Source organism: Aedes aegypti, chromosome 3 (genome assembly GCF_002204515.2).
Source record: "Aedes aegypti strain LVP_AGWG chromosome 3, AaegL5.0 Primary Assembly, whole genome shotgun sequence".
In the NCBI taxonomy this organism is placed as follows: Eukaryota; Metazoa; Arthropoda; class Insecta; order Diptera; family Culicidae; genus Aedes; species Aedes aegypti.
The window spans coordinates 322,456,377-322,477,257 of record NC_035109.1 but is presented as its reverse complement, the minus strand read 5'-3'; the positions used below and the strand labels follow the sequence as shown (position 1 = coordinate 322,477,257).

Genomic DNA, 20,881 nt, shown 5'->3' with positions numbered 1-20,881 from the left:
ACTGCTTTCATGTCATCGGACACAATCTGCTGGACCTGCAGCATTACAAACTGAGCATTATGGGGCCTTCCTTAGCCGAGTGGTTAGAGTCCGCGTCTACAAAGCAAAGCCATGCTGAAGGTGTCTGGGTTCGAATCCCGGTCGGTCCAGGATCTTTTCGTAATGGAAATTTACTTGGCTTCCCTGGGCATAGAGTATAATCGTACTTGCCACACGATATACGAATGCGAAAATGGCAACTTTGGCAAAGAAAGCTCTCAGTTAATAACTGTGGAAGTGCTCATAAGAACACTATGCTGAGAAGCAGGCTCTGTACCACAGAGGACGTAATGCAAAGAAGAAGAAGAAGAAGAAGAAGAAGAAGAAGAAGAAGAAGAAGACAAACTGAGCACGTGCCACAAGTTTGGAAGGAATCTTTTGTTGGTTCCTATTCATAAAGTTTCTGGAATGATTAAAGCAGAAGAGTTTTGTCAATTTTGACAATTTTGAAACATGAAGAAAACTGGTGAAAGGCCGGCATTTTAAATATTAATAATTGGCGAATATAATCGGGATATCGTGAAGGCCATTACTGTGGAATCGCATTGAACTTGGTGTAGGCAAAAAGGAAAAAGGAACGTAGAACGAAAAGATACGATTGTTGCTGGTTTTGGATTTCTAACGCGTTTTTTTTAAACGATTTCTTGCGAAACCTAAATGAGTTTTAACACTTCACTGCACTTTGCAAAAAGAAAATATCGTAAAACGGGCAACTTTAACAGTTTTTTGGAAGAAAATCCGATTATTTCTGCATTCTGCTTTGAAGATTTGTCGTTCATATTCTTAAAACAAGTAGTGGCATCTTAGTTATCGACTGCAGTTGAAAGATTGCATAATGATTCATTTTGAATGCACCTATAATTTAAAAAAAAAATCGAAAGTCGATTTTCGGGTTTGGGGCAATTTTTATAATGGACATGTAAACACACAGAAATCACAACCAAACTCCTGTTTGAAATCATTGCTGTTGAAACTGGAATGGAGAATGTTAATAGAGAACGTAGATTAGATTATATTACAATGATTCTCATGTTTAGACATTGTATTCAACATAGAATAATTGAACAACGTCGAATGAATTACGTAAAATATATAGGGCATTGTATACCCCTTCGTTAAGATATTTGAGAGCGAATTCATGTTCCACTATAACTAGGCTACCAAGGAAAAGTGAAGAAATCTTCAAACCTTCGTCCAATAGTGATCGTAGATCAAAATAATGTAAGCGTTTCCAAAATGCTAAAATGTCATCAATTTTCAATATTCGTATATAAAGCCTTAAATATTATCGATTCCATCGACAATAGCTCCGACACAAAGTGCCATACTAATACTCTATACTTTGGCATTAGTTGATACTCTGTACATTTGCATGCCATGAGTTGTTATATGATCTGTTTCATGTACCCGTTCAATTGTACTCTTTCAAATATGTAGTCAAGTTCGTTTCTTTTACCAGTTTCACTGAGTGGAATCGTCTGATTTCCTGTATTCATGAAGTTTTTTTCATTATAAGTGTTGATTGTTGTATCGATGTCTATGAATGTTTGTGATGATACTGCGTAGGTCAGTCCTTTGAGAAGTAGGATCAACGGCTCTTCTGTAAATTGTTCGGATGACGATTGAACACTATTCAGTCTATGTTCTGTGTGTTGATTGGTTGAAGCAGATAAAAGCAATTCCACAGTTATCTATCTATCTATCTATATGAATAAAACTGGAATGGTGTTTGTATGTCACGAAATGGCTTTAGAACGAATCAACGGATTCATGTAAGGTTTTCACTGTTGCACTCGACAAGGGTTGCGACGTGTTCGCAAAAGGAAAGAGTTCAGGAAAGTCTCCAGAACAATCGGGAAATCGGGGATAAGACTAATGAGTCATGGCGTTTCAACAGCCTACATGATGGCTAGACGAAGTTTGCCATGGCCACTAGTTTTAGGTAAAGCAAAATACAAAGAAATAATGAAAAATTTAATTAACACAAGAAGCTTAAAAAAAACTCCCAAAGAATCAAAACCGGTTTTGGGTAATGTAGTAAACTCACTGAAGGAATTCAATCCTCCATTGCCAACAATTAATGGATTTCCTAAAGTTCATAAGCCTGGTAATAAAATGCGTGAGATTGTTTCAGCTCTTGAATTCACCTGCCCACAAGATTTGGTCCAGACATTCTAAAATTTGACAAAAAAGGTTCATAGTAAATCAGTTGAAAAATATAAACATTGCACAGAAATAATTGAAAATCTACAGTAGCCGATGATAAAGGTTTAGTTTTCTTTGATGTTAAATTTTTATTCCCTAGCATTCAAGTTAAAGAGACCATAAGCGTATTAGAAGATTGGTTACTTAGTCAAAATGAAGGCACAGATTCGATAAAACAAGTTTGTAGATATATTAACCCTTTGTATGTGTTTGGGATCATTATGATCCCAAAACACTATGATGGGGTTGTAACTTTTTTACTCGTTGGTGAGTTTCCGGGAGTTTTTTTTTTTTTGATTTGCTGAAGGATTTATTTCAATTATCTTGAAAAATAGTTTTCTAGAGTAATTTTCATAAAAAACACAACGTACTATGTCTGTGCCTTGAGGTCATATTGACCCCAACTTAAGATCGCTGTAACTTCGCGGAACACAAATGGATTTTCGATTTTTCTGCAGTTTTTGAAAGCGAAGGTAATTGAGTTTTAATGAAAAATACAAGAGAATTCAAAAGGGAGCTAATTTATTCCGGCGCAGCAAAGTTGTTCATTTGTTCATAGGCTACAAAATGCTTTTTCAGTTGGTTCCAAATGTTGCCAATAGGAGGAGCTAGTGAGCATTAAAATCAAAAATTCATATATTTCAGAATGAAGATCAAATAGCAGGATGTATTTTCAGTAAAGTTCCTAGTAAAGGCATGAGCAATGATCAGCATACCTGATTAGTATGGAGTATGTCACTTTGGCATTTATGAGCATCAAATATTTAAAACCCATATGCCTCACGATTCTTTACTCAATCTTGAAGTATGGTGCTATCGGAAAATATGCACATCCGTTCGCCATTATCGAATTAAATCAAGTTCATATGTGATTTCTCCATAATCTGGCATTACGAAAATGTGGTGAAGCAAACAAATACTAAAGGTTTCTTGGACCGTGAACACAAAATTCAATTGTCCCCGACAACGAACATTTGCTCACTATGTCCCCAGTTGCCAAAAATCAAACTAATCAGACATGTATCGCAAAGGCTACTTATCTAACAACTTTTCCGAAAACATCAACCTTCTTACGATTCTGCATCGGCGTATATTAAAGTTTTAAACTTAAAAAGCCCACTAGCTCCATGTGGAACATGCAGGATATAGCCGTTGAGCTAACGTACTTTACCGAAAACAATAGTTATCCATCGAAACTACATTACCCACATTTAAATTTTGACATTTCAATGCTCCTTAGCACCTCCTAGTTATAGAATTCCGAACTAACCAAGCATGCAGTAGGGTAAATTATGTATTTTGGACAGGCTAAGGATATATCTGGAAACGGCGATCGATTAACTGCATTAGATACTAATATTTTATTACGTAATGTTACTTATATGCTTAATGTCCCATTGTATTTTGAGTTTCTGGGAAGAAAAAGCTTCCAAAATAGCGTTTTTTGGTGGCCTGTCTGTTATACATTTCGGACACCAAATATACATTTTGAACACCCTCATGTGAATATAATTTGTACAGGGGCGTTATCTCAATATCCATACAATGGTTTGTTAAAAAGACTATCATAACATAAACTGTTAAGAGTTTAGAAGTGACTTAAGCATTTTTTTCGCTTATTGGATATATATATTAGTGATAATCAGTAGTTTCATTTAATGCAAGCAAATATCACCAGATTCACGAAAAAACGCCTGCAAGTATGCATGCATGGTACATTCCAGTGTGTTTCATCAGATGGTCAAATTATATCAACTGAACAAGAACCATAATCTATTTTGGACATCACCTGATTTATGCCTCATATACTCATGTTAAGATTTTAGATGAACTTAGCTTAAATTTTAGACATATTTTATCATGTTGCCACTTTGAAACTTTTTATGAATGTCAATTCTGAGCGCAATTATTGCATTTAATGTATGTTCTTGAAATGCACATCCTCTTGCATTCGTAGGTTTCACAGGTGTTCTGTTGATACAATTTACAATTTTGACATTTTTGAAGCTAATTTGTAATTGTTATGAAAATGGCCATCATTAATAAGTAGCATAGTGTATTAATAATGCAATACATGATTTCCCGTACATACATTCCTCGCCATCTCATTGAAAATGAGCATAGAACGACTAGCCTGTCCAAATTATATAAGTTACCCTACTCAGTCCTGAACCTGCTGTTCTACATCGTGAGATATGTTAGTTCGAAATATATGTAGCTCACTAGTGCTTATGGGGCCTTCCTTAGCCGAGTGGTTAGAGTCCGCGGCTACAAAGCAAAGCCATGCTGGAGGTGTCTGGGTTCGATTCCCGGTCGGTCCAGGATCTTTTCGTAATGGAAATTTCCTTGGCTTCCCTGGGCATAGAGTATCATCGTACCTGCCACACGATATACGAATGCGAAAATGGCAACTTTGGCAAAGAAAGCTCTCAGTTAATAACTGTGGGAATGCTCATTGAACACTAAGCTGAGAAGCAGGCTCTGTCCCAGTGAGGACGTAATGCCAGAAAGAAGAAGAAGTAGTGCCTCCTAATTGTAGAATGTTGAACTAAGCAAACATGTAGTGTATAGCCTATAGACTAATAAGCAACTTTGTCGAAGCGGCTTAGTAGCTGTAGAAACTCTTTCCCTGTTGCAAATCTTCACCGAAGAAAGTATAATTTTATATAGAATAGTTTCTGCGTTATAAGCGTCCAAATTTTCAAAAAATCGCTTTTTTCGAACCTTTTTTCACAATCTCTCCCCGGAATAAATCCTCCCCCTTTTGAATTTTCTTGTATTTTTCAGTGAAATTTAATTACCTACATTTGCTTTCCAAAACTGCAGAAAAATCGAAAATCCGTTCAGATTTGGCGAAGTTATTACGATTTGTATTTGGGGCAATATGACCCCAAAACATTGGCAACGTAACTTTTCTTTGGCACAGACAGAAAGTTAAACTAACTAAACTTTGCAAGGGAGGGAACTGTTTCTTTCTTTCAGAGATGAAACTTACAAACAGTTAAATGGAGCCCCAAAGGGAAACCCGCTTTCTCATTTTTAAGTGAGAGTTTTATGACAAATTTGACATAAAAAACCTTTAGAGGGCAAGAACCAGTTCCCTGATACATGGTGGAGATACGTTGATGATGTTTTCTGAATAATTAAGATAACAATCTCACCCCATTACCTCGATTCTTATGTACAATTCACATACAACGGCATATATCTCAAAAAGTATAGGAGATAGAATAATTGTGTCTTCGACAAAGTTGTTTCAAAGAGCCACTTCTACAACTTTGTTGAAGACACCTTATGTCTATCTGAACTGTATGTTATGAAAAAAAGTTTTTCTAGTGAGGTTAGGTGGATTGATCATCAAAAAGCGCTTTGATATACCGAGAAACTTCTCCGAACAAACTATGCCGCTAAAATCAACGGTTTGGGCGGTATTCGAAGGTGTGGGAGTTTTACCCTTCCATTTTGTTTTTAACTAATGAAACACAAATATCAAGCAGCTAACGCATGCAAAATAGAATAATGATTAGACATTTTAAATATTGTTTGCAGTTAAAATTGATATTAGTCGTGAGGTGACAATTGTCGGTCTCGTATAGCGAAATGACAATTCTCGACTCGAGTCCTCGAGTGGTGACTCGCCACGTAAATCAAATTGAGAGTCACTTCAATCGAGGCAAGAATTGTCACCTCGTTATACTGCCCTTTTACGCCTACTTGTCCCATGTTCTTCGCAAACCTTATGGACCGCGGGACAAGTATGCGTAGAACGACAGTATACGAGACCGACAATTCTTACCTCACGCCACTCGTACACTGAACCAAGTAATCATGTCAGATTTATCTGAAAACACATATAGTTTTTTCCATATAGTTTTTCACATAACGTTCATGAATTTATCACATAAACTTGTACTATTTCATTTTAATCAGATTCATCTGATAAAACACATACATTTCATGCAAATTGAAGATATGAATTATTGGATGTTGTCAATGAATATTATGGTCAATTCAGATGACAAATATTAGTATTGCCAGTGATTTCTATATGATAGTATAATAAGTGTGTGATGATTTCATTTCAGTTTTTAGAAGAATTGACAATTTAATTACAATTAAAACACCGTTTATTTAATAAATCATTAATTACATTGGTATCCAATCACAATAATTCGTATATAAATAACCTCACAAACATCACATTTCATACGATTTTGAGCATTTCTGGGTGTTCTGAGCTTTATGTTCCTTTTGTCCTTGTTTCGCCATCTCCAGGTTACAATCAAAGAGTTCTGTAAACACAATTCCAAAATTCATTTACATTAATTTTATATTATGAATATTTTACTTACCCTTCTTTTACATTTTTCACATTTCGTTAACGTTATATCTCAGCTACAATTTAAAGCGACTTAGTTCTACCACAATGAAATTATTGAGAACCAATCTCGCCATCACGAAAGTACGGATAAAATACGAAAACAATAAGACTGAATTTTCACATTGGCAAATCACATAACATGCATCGGATTACATACATGACTCTCGAACATATATAATCCACACTGTTGGTAAATGAATAGTATGAAATATCATAATGAGGTTTAAGTGTTCTTTGAATGCATATCAATTGATGCACATAAACTTAATCTGATTTCAATTATCGCAAGGGTATGTGAGATTTTTAATAATTTCTATGATATTTCTTGGCTCAGTGTAGAATTAACCCAATAGACCATTTCCGTCAGACCTTACCCCCTATTTTTATATTTTTCTTCGAAATACGATTATTTTTAATGATTATTGACGCTTTCAGATCTAATTTATATGCACTCCTGATTTTATTGTAAATTTTTGAAAATTCGAGAATTTACCACATTTTGAGTAGTGCGGCACAGTTGTTTCAACCCTGTGGGTAAACAAAGTGGAGATTTTCCCACAACTTTCAAAACCCCTGCGCTGAGTGTTTGTAGATATGACGAAATGTCAATGTCAAATCAAGCACACGAAACGACACGACGGACACGACAAAATGGAGAAATCTGAGGTCTGATGGGCAAGCCTCGTTGTAAATGAAGCCCATCCTTTACTATTGTACTTATAACAAAAACTTTTACCGGAAGACGACTGCTAATAGACCGTTTTAAGCTTAGCAAGTGATGGAATTCTCCTTGGAAGCATTTCTGCAACGCTGCGGAACGTTTTCTACAAGAGGGGCATATTGGCCGGTTTGTTTTTGAAACGTCAAGAATTGGACCGTTTGCAGATTTTTTGGGGAGACCTACGAGAGTGGTAAAATGGGGAAGTATGTATAATCCATTGGTCATATGGTTCCGGAACAGCTTGACGACATAAGCAGCAGATATCAAACGGTAGGGTAAACAGGTATAGCCCCCCCTAAGGAAAAACTGCTCTATCGCAGTGGCAAATCCATTACTTATACAGTTTTTGGTGTCAAAGTGTTATTTACTTAGTTAATCATGCTTTGCATGCAACTTTCTCTTGCCAGGTAGCTTCTAAAGCGAGTACAAGACGTTATCTGCAAACGGTCCAATTCTTGACGTTTCAAAACAAACCGGCCAATATGCCCCTCTTGTAGAAAACGTTCCGCAGCGTTGCAGAAATGCTTCCAAGGAGAATTCATCACTTGCTAAGCTTAAAACGGTCTATTAGCAGTCGTCTTCCGGTAATTTTTTTTTGTTATAAGTACAATAGTAAAGGATGGGCTTCATTTACAACGAGGCTTGCCCATCGGACCTCAGATTTCTCCATTTTGTCGTGTCCGTCGTGTCGTTTCGTGTGCTTGATTTGACATTGACATTTTCGTCATATCTACAAACACTCAGCGCAGGGGTGAGATTGAAAGTTGTGGGAAAATCTCCACTTTGTTTACCCACAGGGTTGAAACAACTGTGCCGCACTACTCAAAATGTGGTGAATTCTCGAATTTTCAAAAATTTACAATAAAATCAGGAGTGCATATAAATTAGATCTTGAAAGCGTCAATAATCATTAAAAATAATCGTCTTTCGAAGAAAAAATATAAAAAGGGGGTAAGGTCTGACGGAAATGGTCTATTGATTATCTTAAGGTAGGGTAAAGTATACTATTTTTTCGACTCATGAAATCAGCATATGAGTGAAAAAACTCCTAAAACCCTACGAAAAAGCATAAACTAAAATTTAAATTTGGCAATAGGGTAGGTGTACCAATTATGGATGCAATATGTCAACAGTAGTGATAAAAATCAGTGTAACCGCGTTTCTAAAACGCAAGCATGAACTTTTTGGTGTCAATTATTAGTTTAAACCCTTGCGAATCTGTTGATTAAACAGTTTTAGTACTAAATTGACTTTAAGCTTCTAAAAATGGATTTTAAAAAGCGTTGTCTTTGTACCAATATGGCAATAGCGTTCCTTGCATTCGACATAAAGTGTACCAATTATGGACATCGAATATTTGCAACGAAATGAACTCAAACGCCATGAAGAGCGAATGATAATGCAACGCTAATATGTAATGAAGAATATCGCTCATAAAATTTTCCAAACATTTTGGGTTAAATAAATGTTTAAATCAATTTTTTGCAATGGGGTTCATGGTAGAAAATTAATTTCGAAAAAGAAGTCAAAATATTAGTGTAAATGCAAATTATGATACAAAAACACCATTAATGATCTCACATTACCTTTCCAGTGCCAATTTTTAACGAAAAAGAGGGGAAATTCAAAAATCGAGTGTCGCTGAAAACCCCTCTCTACCATGAAATTATCATCTTCCGCTCGCGAACGTTTTCGAACGTGTGATTGAAAAATCTTAGTAATTGAGTACAAAACATGAAGATAATGCCTTACCGAACCGTCCCGTCGAGGAAGTCACCCGTAAAATAGCTTTACTTCTTTTATTTCACTCATCAAAATATGTAAAACAAACCGCCTCCAGAGTATTGCCATAATTGGGCTCTCATACACTCTTTGTACCAGTTATCGACCATAGTGACAATAACACGATTTCCAACTTAAAACAGTAGAATTGATTGCATACCAGCTAAATTTATTCATTTGTTCTCACTAGGCAACATACATTCATCGGTTGAAACAGTTTTTCCGGATCAAAACATACATGTCGTAATGGAGGTTCCTTACCCCATTAAACATTTTGACAGTTAACAGCCGACTAAATTGGTTGAAAAATCGGTCGATTGTTGCACCGACGCTTATGGAAGATTAACACAGCGATCAACTGACTAATCACCAGATTAAATCGGGGTGGCCGACGAAATCTGGTGTATAGTAGGTCAACTTGCTTGGATTTTACTTAAAAATACCGATTTATCCACCTACAGTCGACTCTCCACATCTCGATATCTCTCCTTTATGTCGATGATTGCCTTCGGTCCCTTCGTTCTGCATATATTTTCACTCTCCCTATCTCGATATCCTCCTTATCTCGATATCTCCCTATCTCGATGTGATTGTTCGTTCCCGATTTTCTCTCTGTATTTTCGATATGCCCATTACCAAAGGTTACTAGACCAAATTTTTAGGGATTTCAAAACATTTTGCGAAGACAAAATGACATCTGTTTGTTGTTGATGTTCCTGGTAACGGAGTGATTTTCAATCTAGTATTCTATAAAAAATTGTTCTGTGTCTCGATCTCTCCCTATCTCGTTGGTCCCTTCGATATCGAGATGTGGAGAGGCGACTGTATTTAGTAGGATTACGTCGGCCCACCCTATCAAATCGGGTGATATTCGGTTGATCCCTGTGTTAATCTTCCATAAGCGTCGGTCGACCGATCGACCGATTTTCAACAAATTTAGTCGGCTGTTGAACTGTCCAAATGTTTAATGGGGTAGCCCTAAGATAAGATCGGACACCTGGCTTCTTTTAGTTGTTCTTCTTTTCATCCATGAGCCCAGTTGTGAATTTACCACCCTTGCGTGTTACGTTAAACAGTGTTGCCATTTTGTATGGAAGACGGTACACTATTTCACAAAAATATATTTCCTAATTATTATTATTTTTTTAATTTTTAATTAGGTGATTAGGTGAATTATAGTGTATATCTTCTTCTTCTTGGCATTACGTCCTCACTGGGACAGAGCCTGCTTCTCAGCTAAGTGTTCAATGAGCACTTCAACAGTTATTAACTGAGAGCTTCTAACGTGGCAATTTTAGCATACGTATATCTGTGTGTGATATACAAATGCGGAAAATAGCCCAACTTTGGCATAGATAGCTCATAGTTAATAACTGTGGAAGTGCTCAGTGAACACTAAGCTGAGAAGTAGGGCTCTGTCCCAGTAAGCGGACGTAATGCCAAAAAGCAGAAGAAAAAGGCATATATATCAAAGGCAAAAGTTCTGTCACTTCGCCTTGTGCCGTCTTCTCCTGGAAATATTACTATTGCTTGTAGTTTTAACAGCATACAATTTCCAATTTATTATTGAATTATGTGGATTCAGATTCTCTTTAAGTCCTTTAAAAATCACTCAAGGCAAGTACAAATCGAACTAATTCAACATAGTAATCTGGCAACACGGGCAAAACCAAAACAAACGCATCCGATGGTAACTTTCCACACGCAGCCACACACTCGCAGACATCAAATTCAACCAATCAGCGACTGGATCACAAACTGAATTCAATTTTATTCCCAGTTGTCCTATCTTTATCTTAGGGTAGCCAACTGCTAAGAAGGTGACATATACACTCCCGTGCAAAAGTTTGGGTTCACACCCTCAAAACATACAAAAGTGTTCTGTCCATATCCTCTGTGATTACAAGTCCAATTCAAACTCTTCAAGCCCGCATTCGAAAGGCAAAGAGTTATTCTTACTTCGTATGTATTTTCCCAAAAACATTTGTTTAATTTTGTATACTAAATTTATACTCCAAAGTTGTAACATTTCTCAAAAAACACACTGAAAAATCATATCTAATTTCCTCAGCATTGGGTCGACCAAAATTTTAAATCAAAGTGTCATTATAATCGTAATCTTATATTCTTTGAAGAGACCCCACGAAATTTTGGCGGAAAAATCTGGAAAGTATTCAAAATCAATGAAACAGTCAGTCAAGTCATCGTGCAAAAGTTTGGGTTCATCTGAGCCACACGCACATCATTTTTGTCAATATCTCTGCCATTTTTCAACCGATTTTAATAGTTTAAAGCTTTTTTGAGCGCAAATAATGGCACGTACATGATTGGTTTGAGATTTCACAGATTTAAGTAAGTTCAGGTGAACCCAAACTTTTGCACGATGACTTGACTGACTGTTTCATTGATTTTTAATACTTTTCAGATTTTTCCGCAAAAATTGCATGAGTGCTCTTCAAAGAATATAAGATTGCGATTCCAAAGACACCTTGTTCTAAAATTTTGGTCAATCCAATGCTGAGGAAATTAGTATTGTTTTTTTAGTGTGTTTTTTGAAAAATGTCACAATTTTAAGTACATATTTAGCATACAAAGTTCAAAGAATGTTTTGGGAAAAATACATACGAAGTAAGAATAACTCTTTGCCTTTGGAATGCGGCTTAAAGAGTTTAAATTGGACGTGTAATCACAGAGATATGGACTGAACACTTTTGCATGTTTTTTAGGGGGTGAACCCAAACTTATGCACGGGAGTGTATGTGAGGCAAAACTTTCAAATGTTCATTTTTCGAAGCTTATTGCACGAATGTTGTTTTCAAGGTTTAGTTACCATCAAAAACAAATAGTTTAATCATTCCTGTGAATATAAGCCATTATAGTCTAGTGAAACAATAAGAATAATCTTGTTTTGTTCCCACTATTGCCATAATTGGTACTATCGCCATAATTGGTACTTCTACCCTATCTTTTTCTGCTATTTTTCGACCCACTGTTTTATTTTTCGACCCATGCATGTGCTAAATATCGACCTGTACCAAATTGAAACAACACAGTCGATATATTGTATAAGGAAAACACTATATTATTGAATTTATATCAAGATTGTGCTTATCTGAAGTGCATGATTTTTTTCTTTTTGAGAGCGTAAATGGAACGTGGAAAGTTATTAATAGGGTAAGTGTTCCCTTAGTTGTGGGTGTTCCTATAGTTGTGGTAGTACCGTTTCACTGATGTTATTACATTAACGATAGAACCGACACTGCCAATCGACGTAATGGCTTGTTAACACACGGATTAGCTGGAAAAAGCATTCAAATTGCTTGAAAACTGATGAAATATCACTGAAATTGCTAAAAAATTTCTACTTGCACCAATAGTTGCGGTAAAGTGTTCCTATAGTGGAGGATCCCATAAGAAAACAACGGATACCGCAACTATAGGAACAAAAATTAAAAATATACCGCAACTAAAGGAACAGTGTACCAATGGTGGAGGTATTATTTTTCACTGACATGCCGTGGATTACTGCGATGAAATCATTTTTCTCATTAATTCAATGGTCGTTACTTCCCGTTACAACATTAACATGTACATTAGTTGCGTTTCTTGAATTTCAGCGAGTAAATGAAATTCAATCGTGCTTAGTACCTCCACTATTGGTACATCTACCCTCACGGTGTGTTTCGTAGAACAAGTTTATTACAAAAAAATAGGTAAGTCTGAAACTTCTCCACAATAAAGTCTAGGTTTCTCGCGTTCATTTGCTGCTAAAACCAAAATAATCGGTCGGGGGTCCAGAGTAATTTTTTTTGTTTGATTTCGAGAGACTTGCACATATGTTTGAATTTTCCTAAAAAATGTTTGAGAATTCAATCCCACATATGTTCCTTACTATCCTTACTATAAAAATAGTGTTCTGTGAAATTCGCAGCTTTCTAGGTGGTGATTTAAGGTGGCTCAAAGACAATGTAGGTTTATATGGAAATTACTATGAAGAAATTTTGAGGTATGTTCCAAACACGCTTGTACTGTAATGTAAGTACAAAATTATTATCCCATTGTAAGAGCTCATTCTTCAAACCATAATAAAGAAATTTGCTGAAGAGAGAAATTCAATTCGACAGATAGCAGAAGAGATATTCATGAGTTTGTTTGCTATAATTTAGCTTAACCCCTCTACCGGCAGCTTCATTTTTTCAGCACAAAAATATATTTGAATCGCGATAACTTTTTTGTTGCTCTATATTTTTCCACCATTTTTTCACAACTTCCCAAAAAACTCTTCTACTTTTGGAATCTATGTCGGTATTGACCATTGGTCAACTGGTTTTAAAAATATTTCGGTGTTCCTTGGGGGACCGACATTTCCCATATAAAATTTCAATATGATGTTTTAAGAAGTTTTCAAGATCTCGTTACGGCTAGAGTGGTACCAAAAATATAAAAGCTCATTGCTCAAAAACAGTTGCACCGATTTGTTTAATTTCTTCACAATAGACTTTCATCAAAGTTTAGTTTTGAAAAGCGAATAACCGAATATGAGAAAAAATCTGTAGCCAGAGATAATTACGAGAGTTATGGCTATGCGCGGTCCCCCAAGATATTTTGGAATATCTCCGAATATAGATGACCAATGCTCAAAACCGATACAGATTCTGAAAATAAGAGAGTTTTTTGAGAGGTTGCGGAAATTTTTTTCAAAAATATTGAGAAACAAAAAAGTTATCGTGATTTGAATATTTTGAAAAAATGAAGCTGCCGGTAGAGGGGTTAATATGGGGTTATAGTACTGCAAACAAGTACAAAAATCCCAAACCCATTTTAGCCTTGTTTTCATGTTAGTTTCTGATCTTTTCATAAGCACTGTGCCATTAAGAAAATAACATAAAAATATAAGATTTGAAACTTCCCAAATACCATCCAAATTAGCGTATTTTTCAGCACAATGGGGCAAGTATATTACATGCCTTATAACAAGGTTTTTCACATGCGAAGCCCTCTACTATTTAATTCGAATAACTGAAATTGTGTTGTTTGAAAGGCGGATAAGTCACTTTAGTATCTAGGGGTTATGCTCAAATAACGTCACGCTCCAAGGGTTAAGCCATGCGTAACAAGCCTTACAAAATTATCGGAGGACTCATACAGAAAGTGTGACAAAGGGGGGAGGGGTCGAAAAAATTGAAATTTAGCGTGACATAATTTGTGTACCATCGCCTACGAGTAAAAAGAGAAATCTCGCATAATGTATGATCTCGTCCTAAAAGCCATAGCTTGTTATTACTGAGCAAACGAATGGATTTACACTTTATTTTACAATGCTACGACGAAGAGAAGATGCTCCTCTGTCTCCCAGCGGTGAAGTTTTTATTTTGGTCCGTTTATCTGCTTAATAACAACGAGCTACACACTCGGTTATCAATGGTTTTAAGGGTGAATATACATAGAAGCCAAACCTCGAATTTTCAAAAGCACAAGTCTAGAGAAGCAGACAACCGGTAACTCACTGGTCACTCGCTGGTGGTGACTAATCAATAAAATGTTCAACGCAAAAGGTTGTCAGGTTCTCAAGATACAAATCTACAAACAAGCTCTTGAAAATTCGAGGTTTGATATCGATGCATCTTCACCTATTAAAAATATTTCCTAATAACTTCTTACATCATTATGACCAATTTAAGTACGATTTTCAAGGATTTTCGTGGACAATAACTAAAATGACGTTTGAGACAGTTTTGCAATTATGCGTATACATATCATATGTCATATATGCTTATTACAGCTCTTTTGAGCAAGAACAACTTTACCTTCCAAGCCAAGGTGTTCAAATGGTTTGATCTTGCAATTTGTCCCGTATCTATGTCCAACGCAATGTGTGTCGGTACAAAAACACATATCCATGAATACTTCACACAAAATAAAAAAAAATGTACTGGACCCCCGACCGATTATTTTGATTTTGGTCGCAAATGAAAGGGCAAAGTCTAATTGTTTTTCGTTCGAAATTTCAGACTTACCTATTTTTTTGTAATAAAGTTACTCCACAAAGACACCGTGCCCTACATGTGCAAAAATTATCAATTTATTATTGAATTTTCTTCAATTATTTTGCTTTTTAAGATTACATCCCAATGGGAACAGTGTGTGTTTTCCCATTTCAGTAACGATCTTTATGATAAGCAATCCCACAGCTATTATCTGATAGATCTAAGGAAGGCTCCTGAATACCATAAATACTGGTTTTGTATCCCTGTCACATCCTTTGAAGATCTAAATGAGGTTTACATGATAAATTTTACATTTCGTATATTGCGAAACATATTAAATTTAAAACGTTTCGTCATTGATCTATTTTTTTTTTTGAGTGATTGACTACGATATTATTATTTCAGAGGAAAATAATAATCATCGTTTTACAAATTTTTAAACCTGTTTTTTCGCTAAAAAATTTAAGCAATGTTCAAGAAAATCTATCATTGCATTACACTTGCTTCGTGAAGCCCAAGCGGGACGATTCGATTTTGCGTCGTCGGAGAGGTTTTGTTCTCGGTTTCGCGCCTGTTTTCGTCGCAGGAGAACTTCTTTTTTCCCTGTTTTCGCGCGTCTTGTTGGGTGTGTTTGGGAAAGCTCAAGCAAGACGCTTCGTTTTCGGAACGCCAAGAAGTGCGTGCGAAGAGATATTTGTGTTCAGTCGAGGATGGATTACCAACTGGTAGCAACCATTGACATGTACAGTCAGTCTATGCTATGCTATGCATTGCACTTGCTATCTAGATTGTGATGATAGATTTTTATGAGGATTTCTTTAAATTTGAACGAAACCCGTGGTTTTTCATTTTTGATTGCTGATGATTGAATGATGAATTCTCGAGCCTTAAGGTAAAACAGTTTGGAATCAACTTCTAAGATTGAACTAAAACTTCAAAGGCACAAATCTCGCGAAGAAAGCATCCCACTACAGTTCTCTTTCTATTTTGGCTTTGGGCACTAGCAGAAAGCTTATAATAAGAAGATCAGAAACGTTTGCCAACTATTTCTCCAGTTTAGTAAGGGGACAAGTCAGCCATTGTGCCAGCCATCGTTGGATTCCGAGATGTTTCACCTTGAGTACAATCTGTATGACCAAGGGAAAGCGACATTCATGAACACTAATCGATTTTTCTACTATTGAAATGGTTTTAAGTGGAACATTACATTCTACCGTTGCTATAGGATGTAGTACAGCAATGGGGTATTGTCATTTAAACAGGTAGCACCATTTTGTTCAAACATTTAATTTATTTCATTATTTTGTAGTTCAAGTAAAAAACTCTTATTCTTCTTTTAGCTCTTGATTTTGACTGCTTTTTAGGCTTTGACTTTCATTGCATGGGCCGTTTCGGTACATTGTTTTGTTTTTTCCGGTTGTTTGTTTTTTATCAGAATCGTTTTGTTTTAGCGTGGTCTTGTTTCTTCATTTCGGATTCTTTCTTCCAATTCTTTCTAAGAATATCGCATTTTTTATCTTGCTCTATCAAGTTACCTGGGTGGTTGTCTTTAAAACAGTTGGGCCTTTCAGCAGAATCTAAAAATACTTCAACAGTCTTCGACATTGAGTCACGTTGCACTAGCCATCCCCGTTGCAGCCTGCTTAATATTAGAGATGGTCGGGTCTCGGGTTTTCAAATTTTTGAGTTTGAAAATTTTTATTTTTTCAGGTTCGGGTTCGGGTCGGGTTTGAAGGCTAAAAAATTATCGGGTACGGGTCGGGTTGAAAAAAAGTCGGGTTTAGTCGGGGTTGGGTCGGGTTTGGTGAGAAGTGTTCACAAAGTAACAACCTGAAAGCTTTCCTATGCTTCAGAAACGATGAATTTATCATCTTTTCGAACTCGGGTTCTATTCGGGTTTTTCTTAGAAAACTTTTTCGGGTCGGGTTCGGGTTTGAACAGCGAAAATTTTTCGGGTCCGGGTCGGGTCCGGGTTTGCTTTTCAATTTTTGTCTCGGGTTCGGGTCGGGTCCGGGTTTGAAGGAATAAAATAAGTCGGGTACGGGTCGGGTTCGGGGTTGAAAAATGTGAAACCCGACCATCTCTACTTAATATCCACACTTCAAATTCTGTCATCTCCTCCATTGTGGTCGGTCCAGGACGAAAAACGGATTGCCAATCTTGAATTGAATATATAAAATTTTGGAATTCCATAATTGAGTTCTTGTTGACTGTCTGTGATGCTATTTGCTGGAAGTCGGTTTCTGTGTAGACTTGTCTGTACTTTTCTGGGCGCTATAATATGTTGAGATCCATATAATTTTGATGAAATTGAAGCAAGCAAGATCAGTATATTTCTCACCGTTTTGGTTTACGAAAAATATCACTTCATGAAAGAGGCTTCACCGTTATGAACGATGTTTACTTTTGATGAAGGGTCGAAAACTAAAACACATCATCTGCTGAAATCATGGCATGCTTTTCCGACCGGCCAAAAATTTAAACCTGGTGTTTCAATTTTCTAACAATTTCAAACGCGAAATTAAATTTATTGTCGTTTATAGATGAACATTATTCAATACATAATGCTTAATTTTTTTCTGTTTTAATCAAACTTTAAAAGATTAGGTATCACTTTGATCAATTTTTTAAATGATTTGAGCGTTTTTCATATGTGACGATTTTTCATCAATGGAAGAAAAAAGGACTGATTCAGACACCGGAAAATCAGGATCAATCAATTTATGATTAAAACTCCGTTATACAAATGCAATTTTTATTGGATCATGACAGGTATAACAGCAATGGCATATTCCAGTGATTTATAAATGTTTCAGAGTTTTAAATAGTAGTTTAAGTAACGTTTGTTCTATCAATGGGTCGAAAATTACCCTATAGGTATCGTCTTACTCGAAACTTTGTAGGGGTATATGGCGAGACCGTCATCATAATCATCATCTTCATTATCATATGCTCAAAGGGGACAAATTTTAAAATCTGTATTTTCCATTTAACAGTGCAACGTTTGTGGGATGACATTCCGGATGAAGGGCGGGTTGAAGACCCACATGTCCAATCATGTGGAGGTTCCACAGTTCAAATGCGAGGTAGGTGAATGATGGTATGCGTCTCTCTTTGAGTCAGTTCATTTGTTGGATTTATATTCGACCAATTCGCAGGTTTGTGGAAAAATGTTCAAAGCGAAGCTGCACCTGCGCTACCATATGCGAACGCACACGGGAGAGAAACCGTACAAGTGCCGGTACTGTGACCACGCTTTCGCCAACAATACCAACTTCAGGAGACATGAAATGACCCATACCGGTAAGTTTCTGACACTTCAGGCATCAAAAGGCCGACTCCAAAGGCACTTTTCCCACCAATTGGGAGATTTGTGCCATCACTATATTTGAGTTTATTTCATCAACTACCCGATGATAGAGAAAAGAAAAGGAAAAAATGAGCAGTGGTGTCCCTTGAAGAGGGAATATCGCAAATGAGAGCATGTAGTTTCATACCACAATGCACATTGCAATAATTTCTCTAGGTATTTCGCTGGGAATTTCTGCAATAATTCCTTCAAAATGTTCTTTAGACCCTTTAGGGATTTCATAGGAATTTTTCCACGAATACCTCTTAAAATTTCTACTGAAATTATTCCAGGAATATCCGAGAGTTATCCGCCAAGAGTATGGAATCGCATCATTGAGTATTGCAATACTCGATTCGATCATTGCAACACACATAAAAGTTTAGAGTCACCGGTAAGTACAAGTTGCTGTTGTAATGATTCTAAAATTCTCCGGTATGTTGCAATATTAGAATTGAGTGTTGTAATACACGATGATGCGATTACATATTTTTTGCAATTTCTCATCGTAATAGGCTTTTTCATCACGCCAATCTGTCATGAAACGGCCTACTTTCCTGCACTGAAGTATGCAGTGCGGCAATTTTCATTACGCAACTGAAACCAGTGCTGTAATGATTCATTACGCAACGCTTTCTCATTACGCAACTGTTTTGAGCTGCGCAATGAATCATTACACAACAATTTTTGAGAAATTCTAAAATGATGGTGAATGCATTCCGATATAACTTCTGATGCCCTCATGTGGTCTTCTACGAAATTGCAAAAAAAGTTGTACGTAACTCGTTGCAGAACTCGATTTTTACAGCACTCGTCGTTATTATCCTACTCGGCAAGCCTCGTAGGATAAATTTACAACTCGTGCTGTAAAAACCATCTTTCTGCAACTTGTTCCGTAAACTACTATTTGACGGGTAGTGTATATGTTATAGCAAATATAGTGTCATATAATGTCCAGATACATTCATTGTTAATTTCATTCGCAGGTGAAAAACCGCACAAATGCTCCCAGTGCGACAAGTCATTCATTTTGAGGCGCACCTTAGTGGAGCATGAAAAAACTCACGAAAAAGGTATGTCTTCCTAATAAAACTTCATTGCCCAGAACTAAATTTTCTTTCTCCAGGAGCAGTGCCGAAAAGAGCACAACGAGCCCAAAAAGCCCAACAAGTGCATGTAGAAAAGCTGGTGGACTTCAGCGAAGAGGAAAGCGTGATCATAGAAGAGGTGGAGTACGAATGCTTTGACGAAAACGAAGAGTATGAGGAAATTATCGATGATGACGAAGAAATCACCATTGAAGAGAGTACGATGTCGCTCGGCAACAGGCCGATTTCGATTAGAGTTATCAATCCACCAGCTCCACCGTCGCAAACTTCGCAAATAGCAACAACAGAGTCCACATCCGTTGACGGTGCACCGACCGTTGTGTATGACGTCATTCCATCGACCAAATCGGGAAATTTCAGCTACATTCTGAAATTCAAATGAATTCAACATTTATTATTTGGAACTGCTTATTTGGTTTTGCTGAATTTATCTCAAACAGTGAACGGTGTATACTATATAAATTCTATGTTGTCATGATAAATCTACTTTAAGCTTTCAAATGAATCTTTCCCGAAAAATTTAAACCAATGTGTCTGTTTGTTTGATATAGAGAACGCCAATTTATCTTGGACAATTGGAATTTGCCATACCTGAATAGCGATAAATGCCACGAAGCCCTATAAATTACGATCCCTCGCTGTTTAATCGACCACGAAAAAGAAAAGCCTTCCATCTCCGACGTTTATCGCATTTACATTGCAAAATGGCATGGTCAGCCAGGGCTGGTAGTGGCTGAGTGTGTTAAAAACAATCTTAGGATACCTTTTGATGAAGAGATTAAACAGGAAACCTTCCATCAGAAATAGAGACTTTTTAGAGACTTACATTAAAATGATGACCAAGTCTTTAAAAAGACCAGCTACCAACCCTGTATAGCAGCTCCACACCAGGCACGTGTGTCGTGTGCTTCTGTGAGTAGGTATGTTAACTTGATAGCCACAAAGCCGCAGGACATTGTCAGCGTCGATGCAGTCGGCGAGCATCGAAATGCAGCGTGCCAAAATCCATGAGCGTCATAACAAATCGCATTCGTTCGATGACGTCAATTGCATTTCTCATATTGGCATACAAAGTTGGCAACCGAAGGGCGGTTTGCTTGCGTAACGATCCTGCACGCAGAGCCCATTCCACCGGATGGGTTTATATGTAGGTATGCTCCTATGGGGGCAATGTACTTTGGTGGCCTCGTTGGCGGCCAAGTGAGATCCGATGAGAGAAAGAGCGACACCGGCTCATGGATTTCCCGGAAAAGTACAACTATGAGATTAGATGCCTAGAGTGCGAAGGTTTTTGCTCTTGCAAGAGTT

The 20,881-nt window shown here is 36.8% G+C and overlaps 1 protein-coding gene across 1 annotated transcript in view; it reads left to right on the top strand.

The window, feature by feature from the left end:
* Positions 1 to 20,098, top strand: part of LOC23687433 (zinc finger protein 37 homolog) — a 34,509-nt gene extending 14,411 nt beyond the window's left edge. The window contains exons 3-6 of the mRNA XM_021850390.1: positions 18,112 to 18,201; positions 18,274 to 18,418; positions 19,451 to 19,537; positions 19,591 to 20,098. Coding sequence (XP_021706082.1) covers positions 18,112 to 18,201; positions 18,274 to 18,418; positions 19,451 to 19,537; positions 19,591 to 19,955 — 687 coding nt within the window. The 3' untranslated portion in view covers positions 19,956 to 20,098. The remainder of the gene's footprint in view (positions 1 to 18,111; positions 18,202 to 18,273; positions 18,419 to 19,450; positions 19,538 to 19,590) is intronic.
* Positions 20,099 to 20,881: the final 783 nt, after the last annotated feature.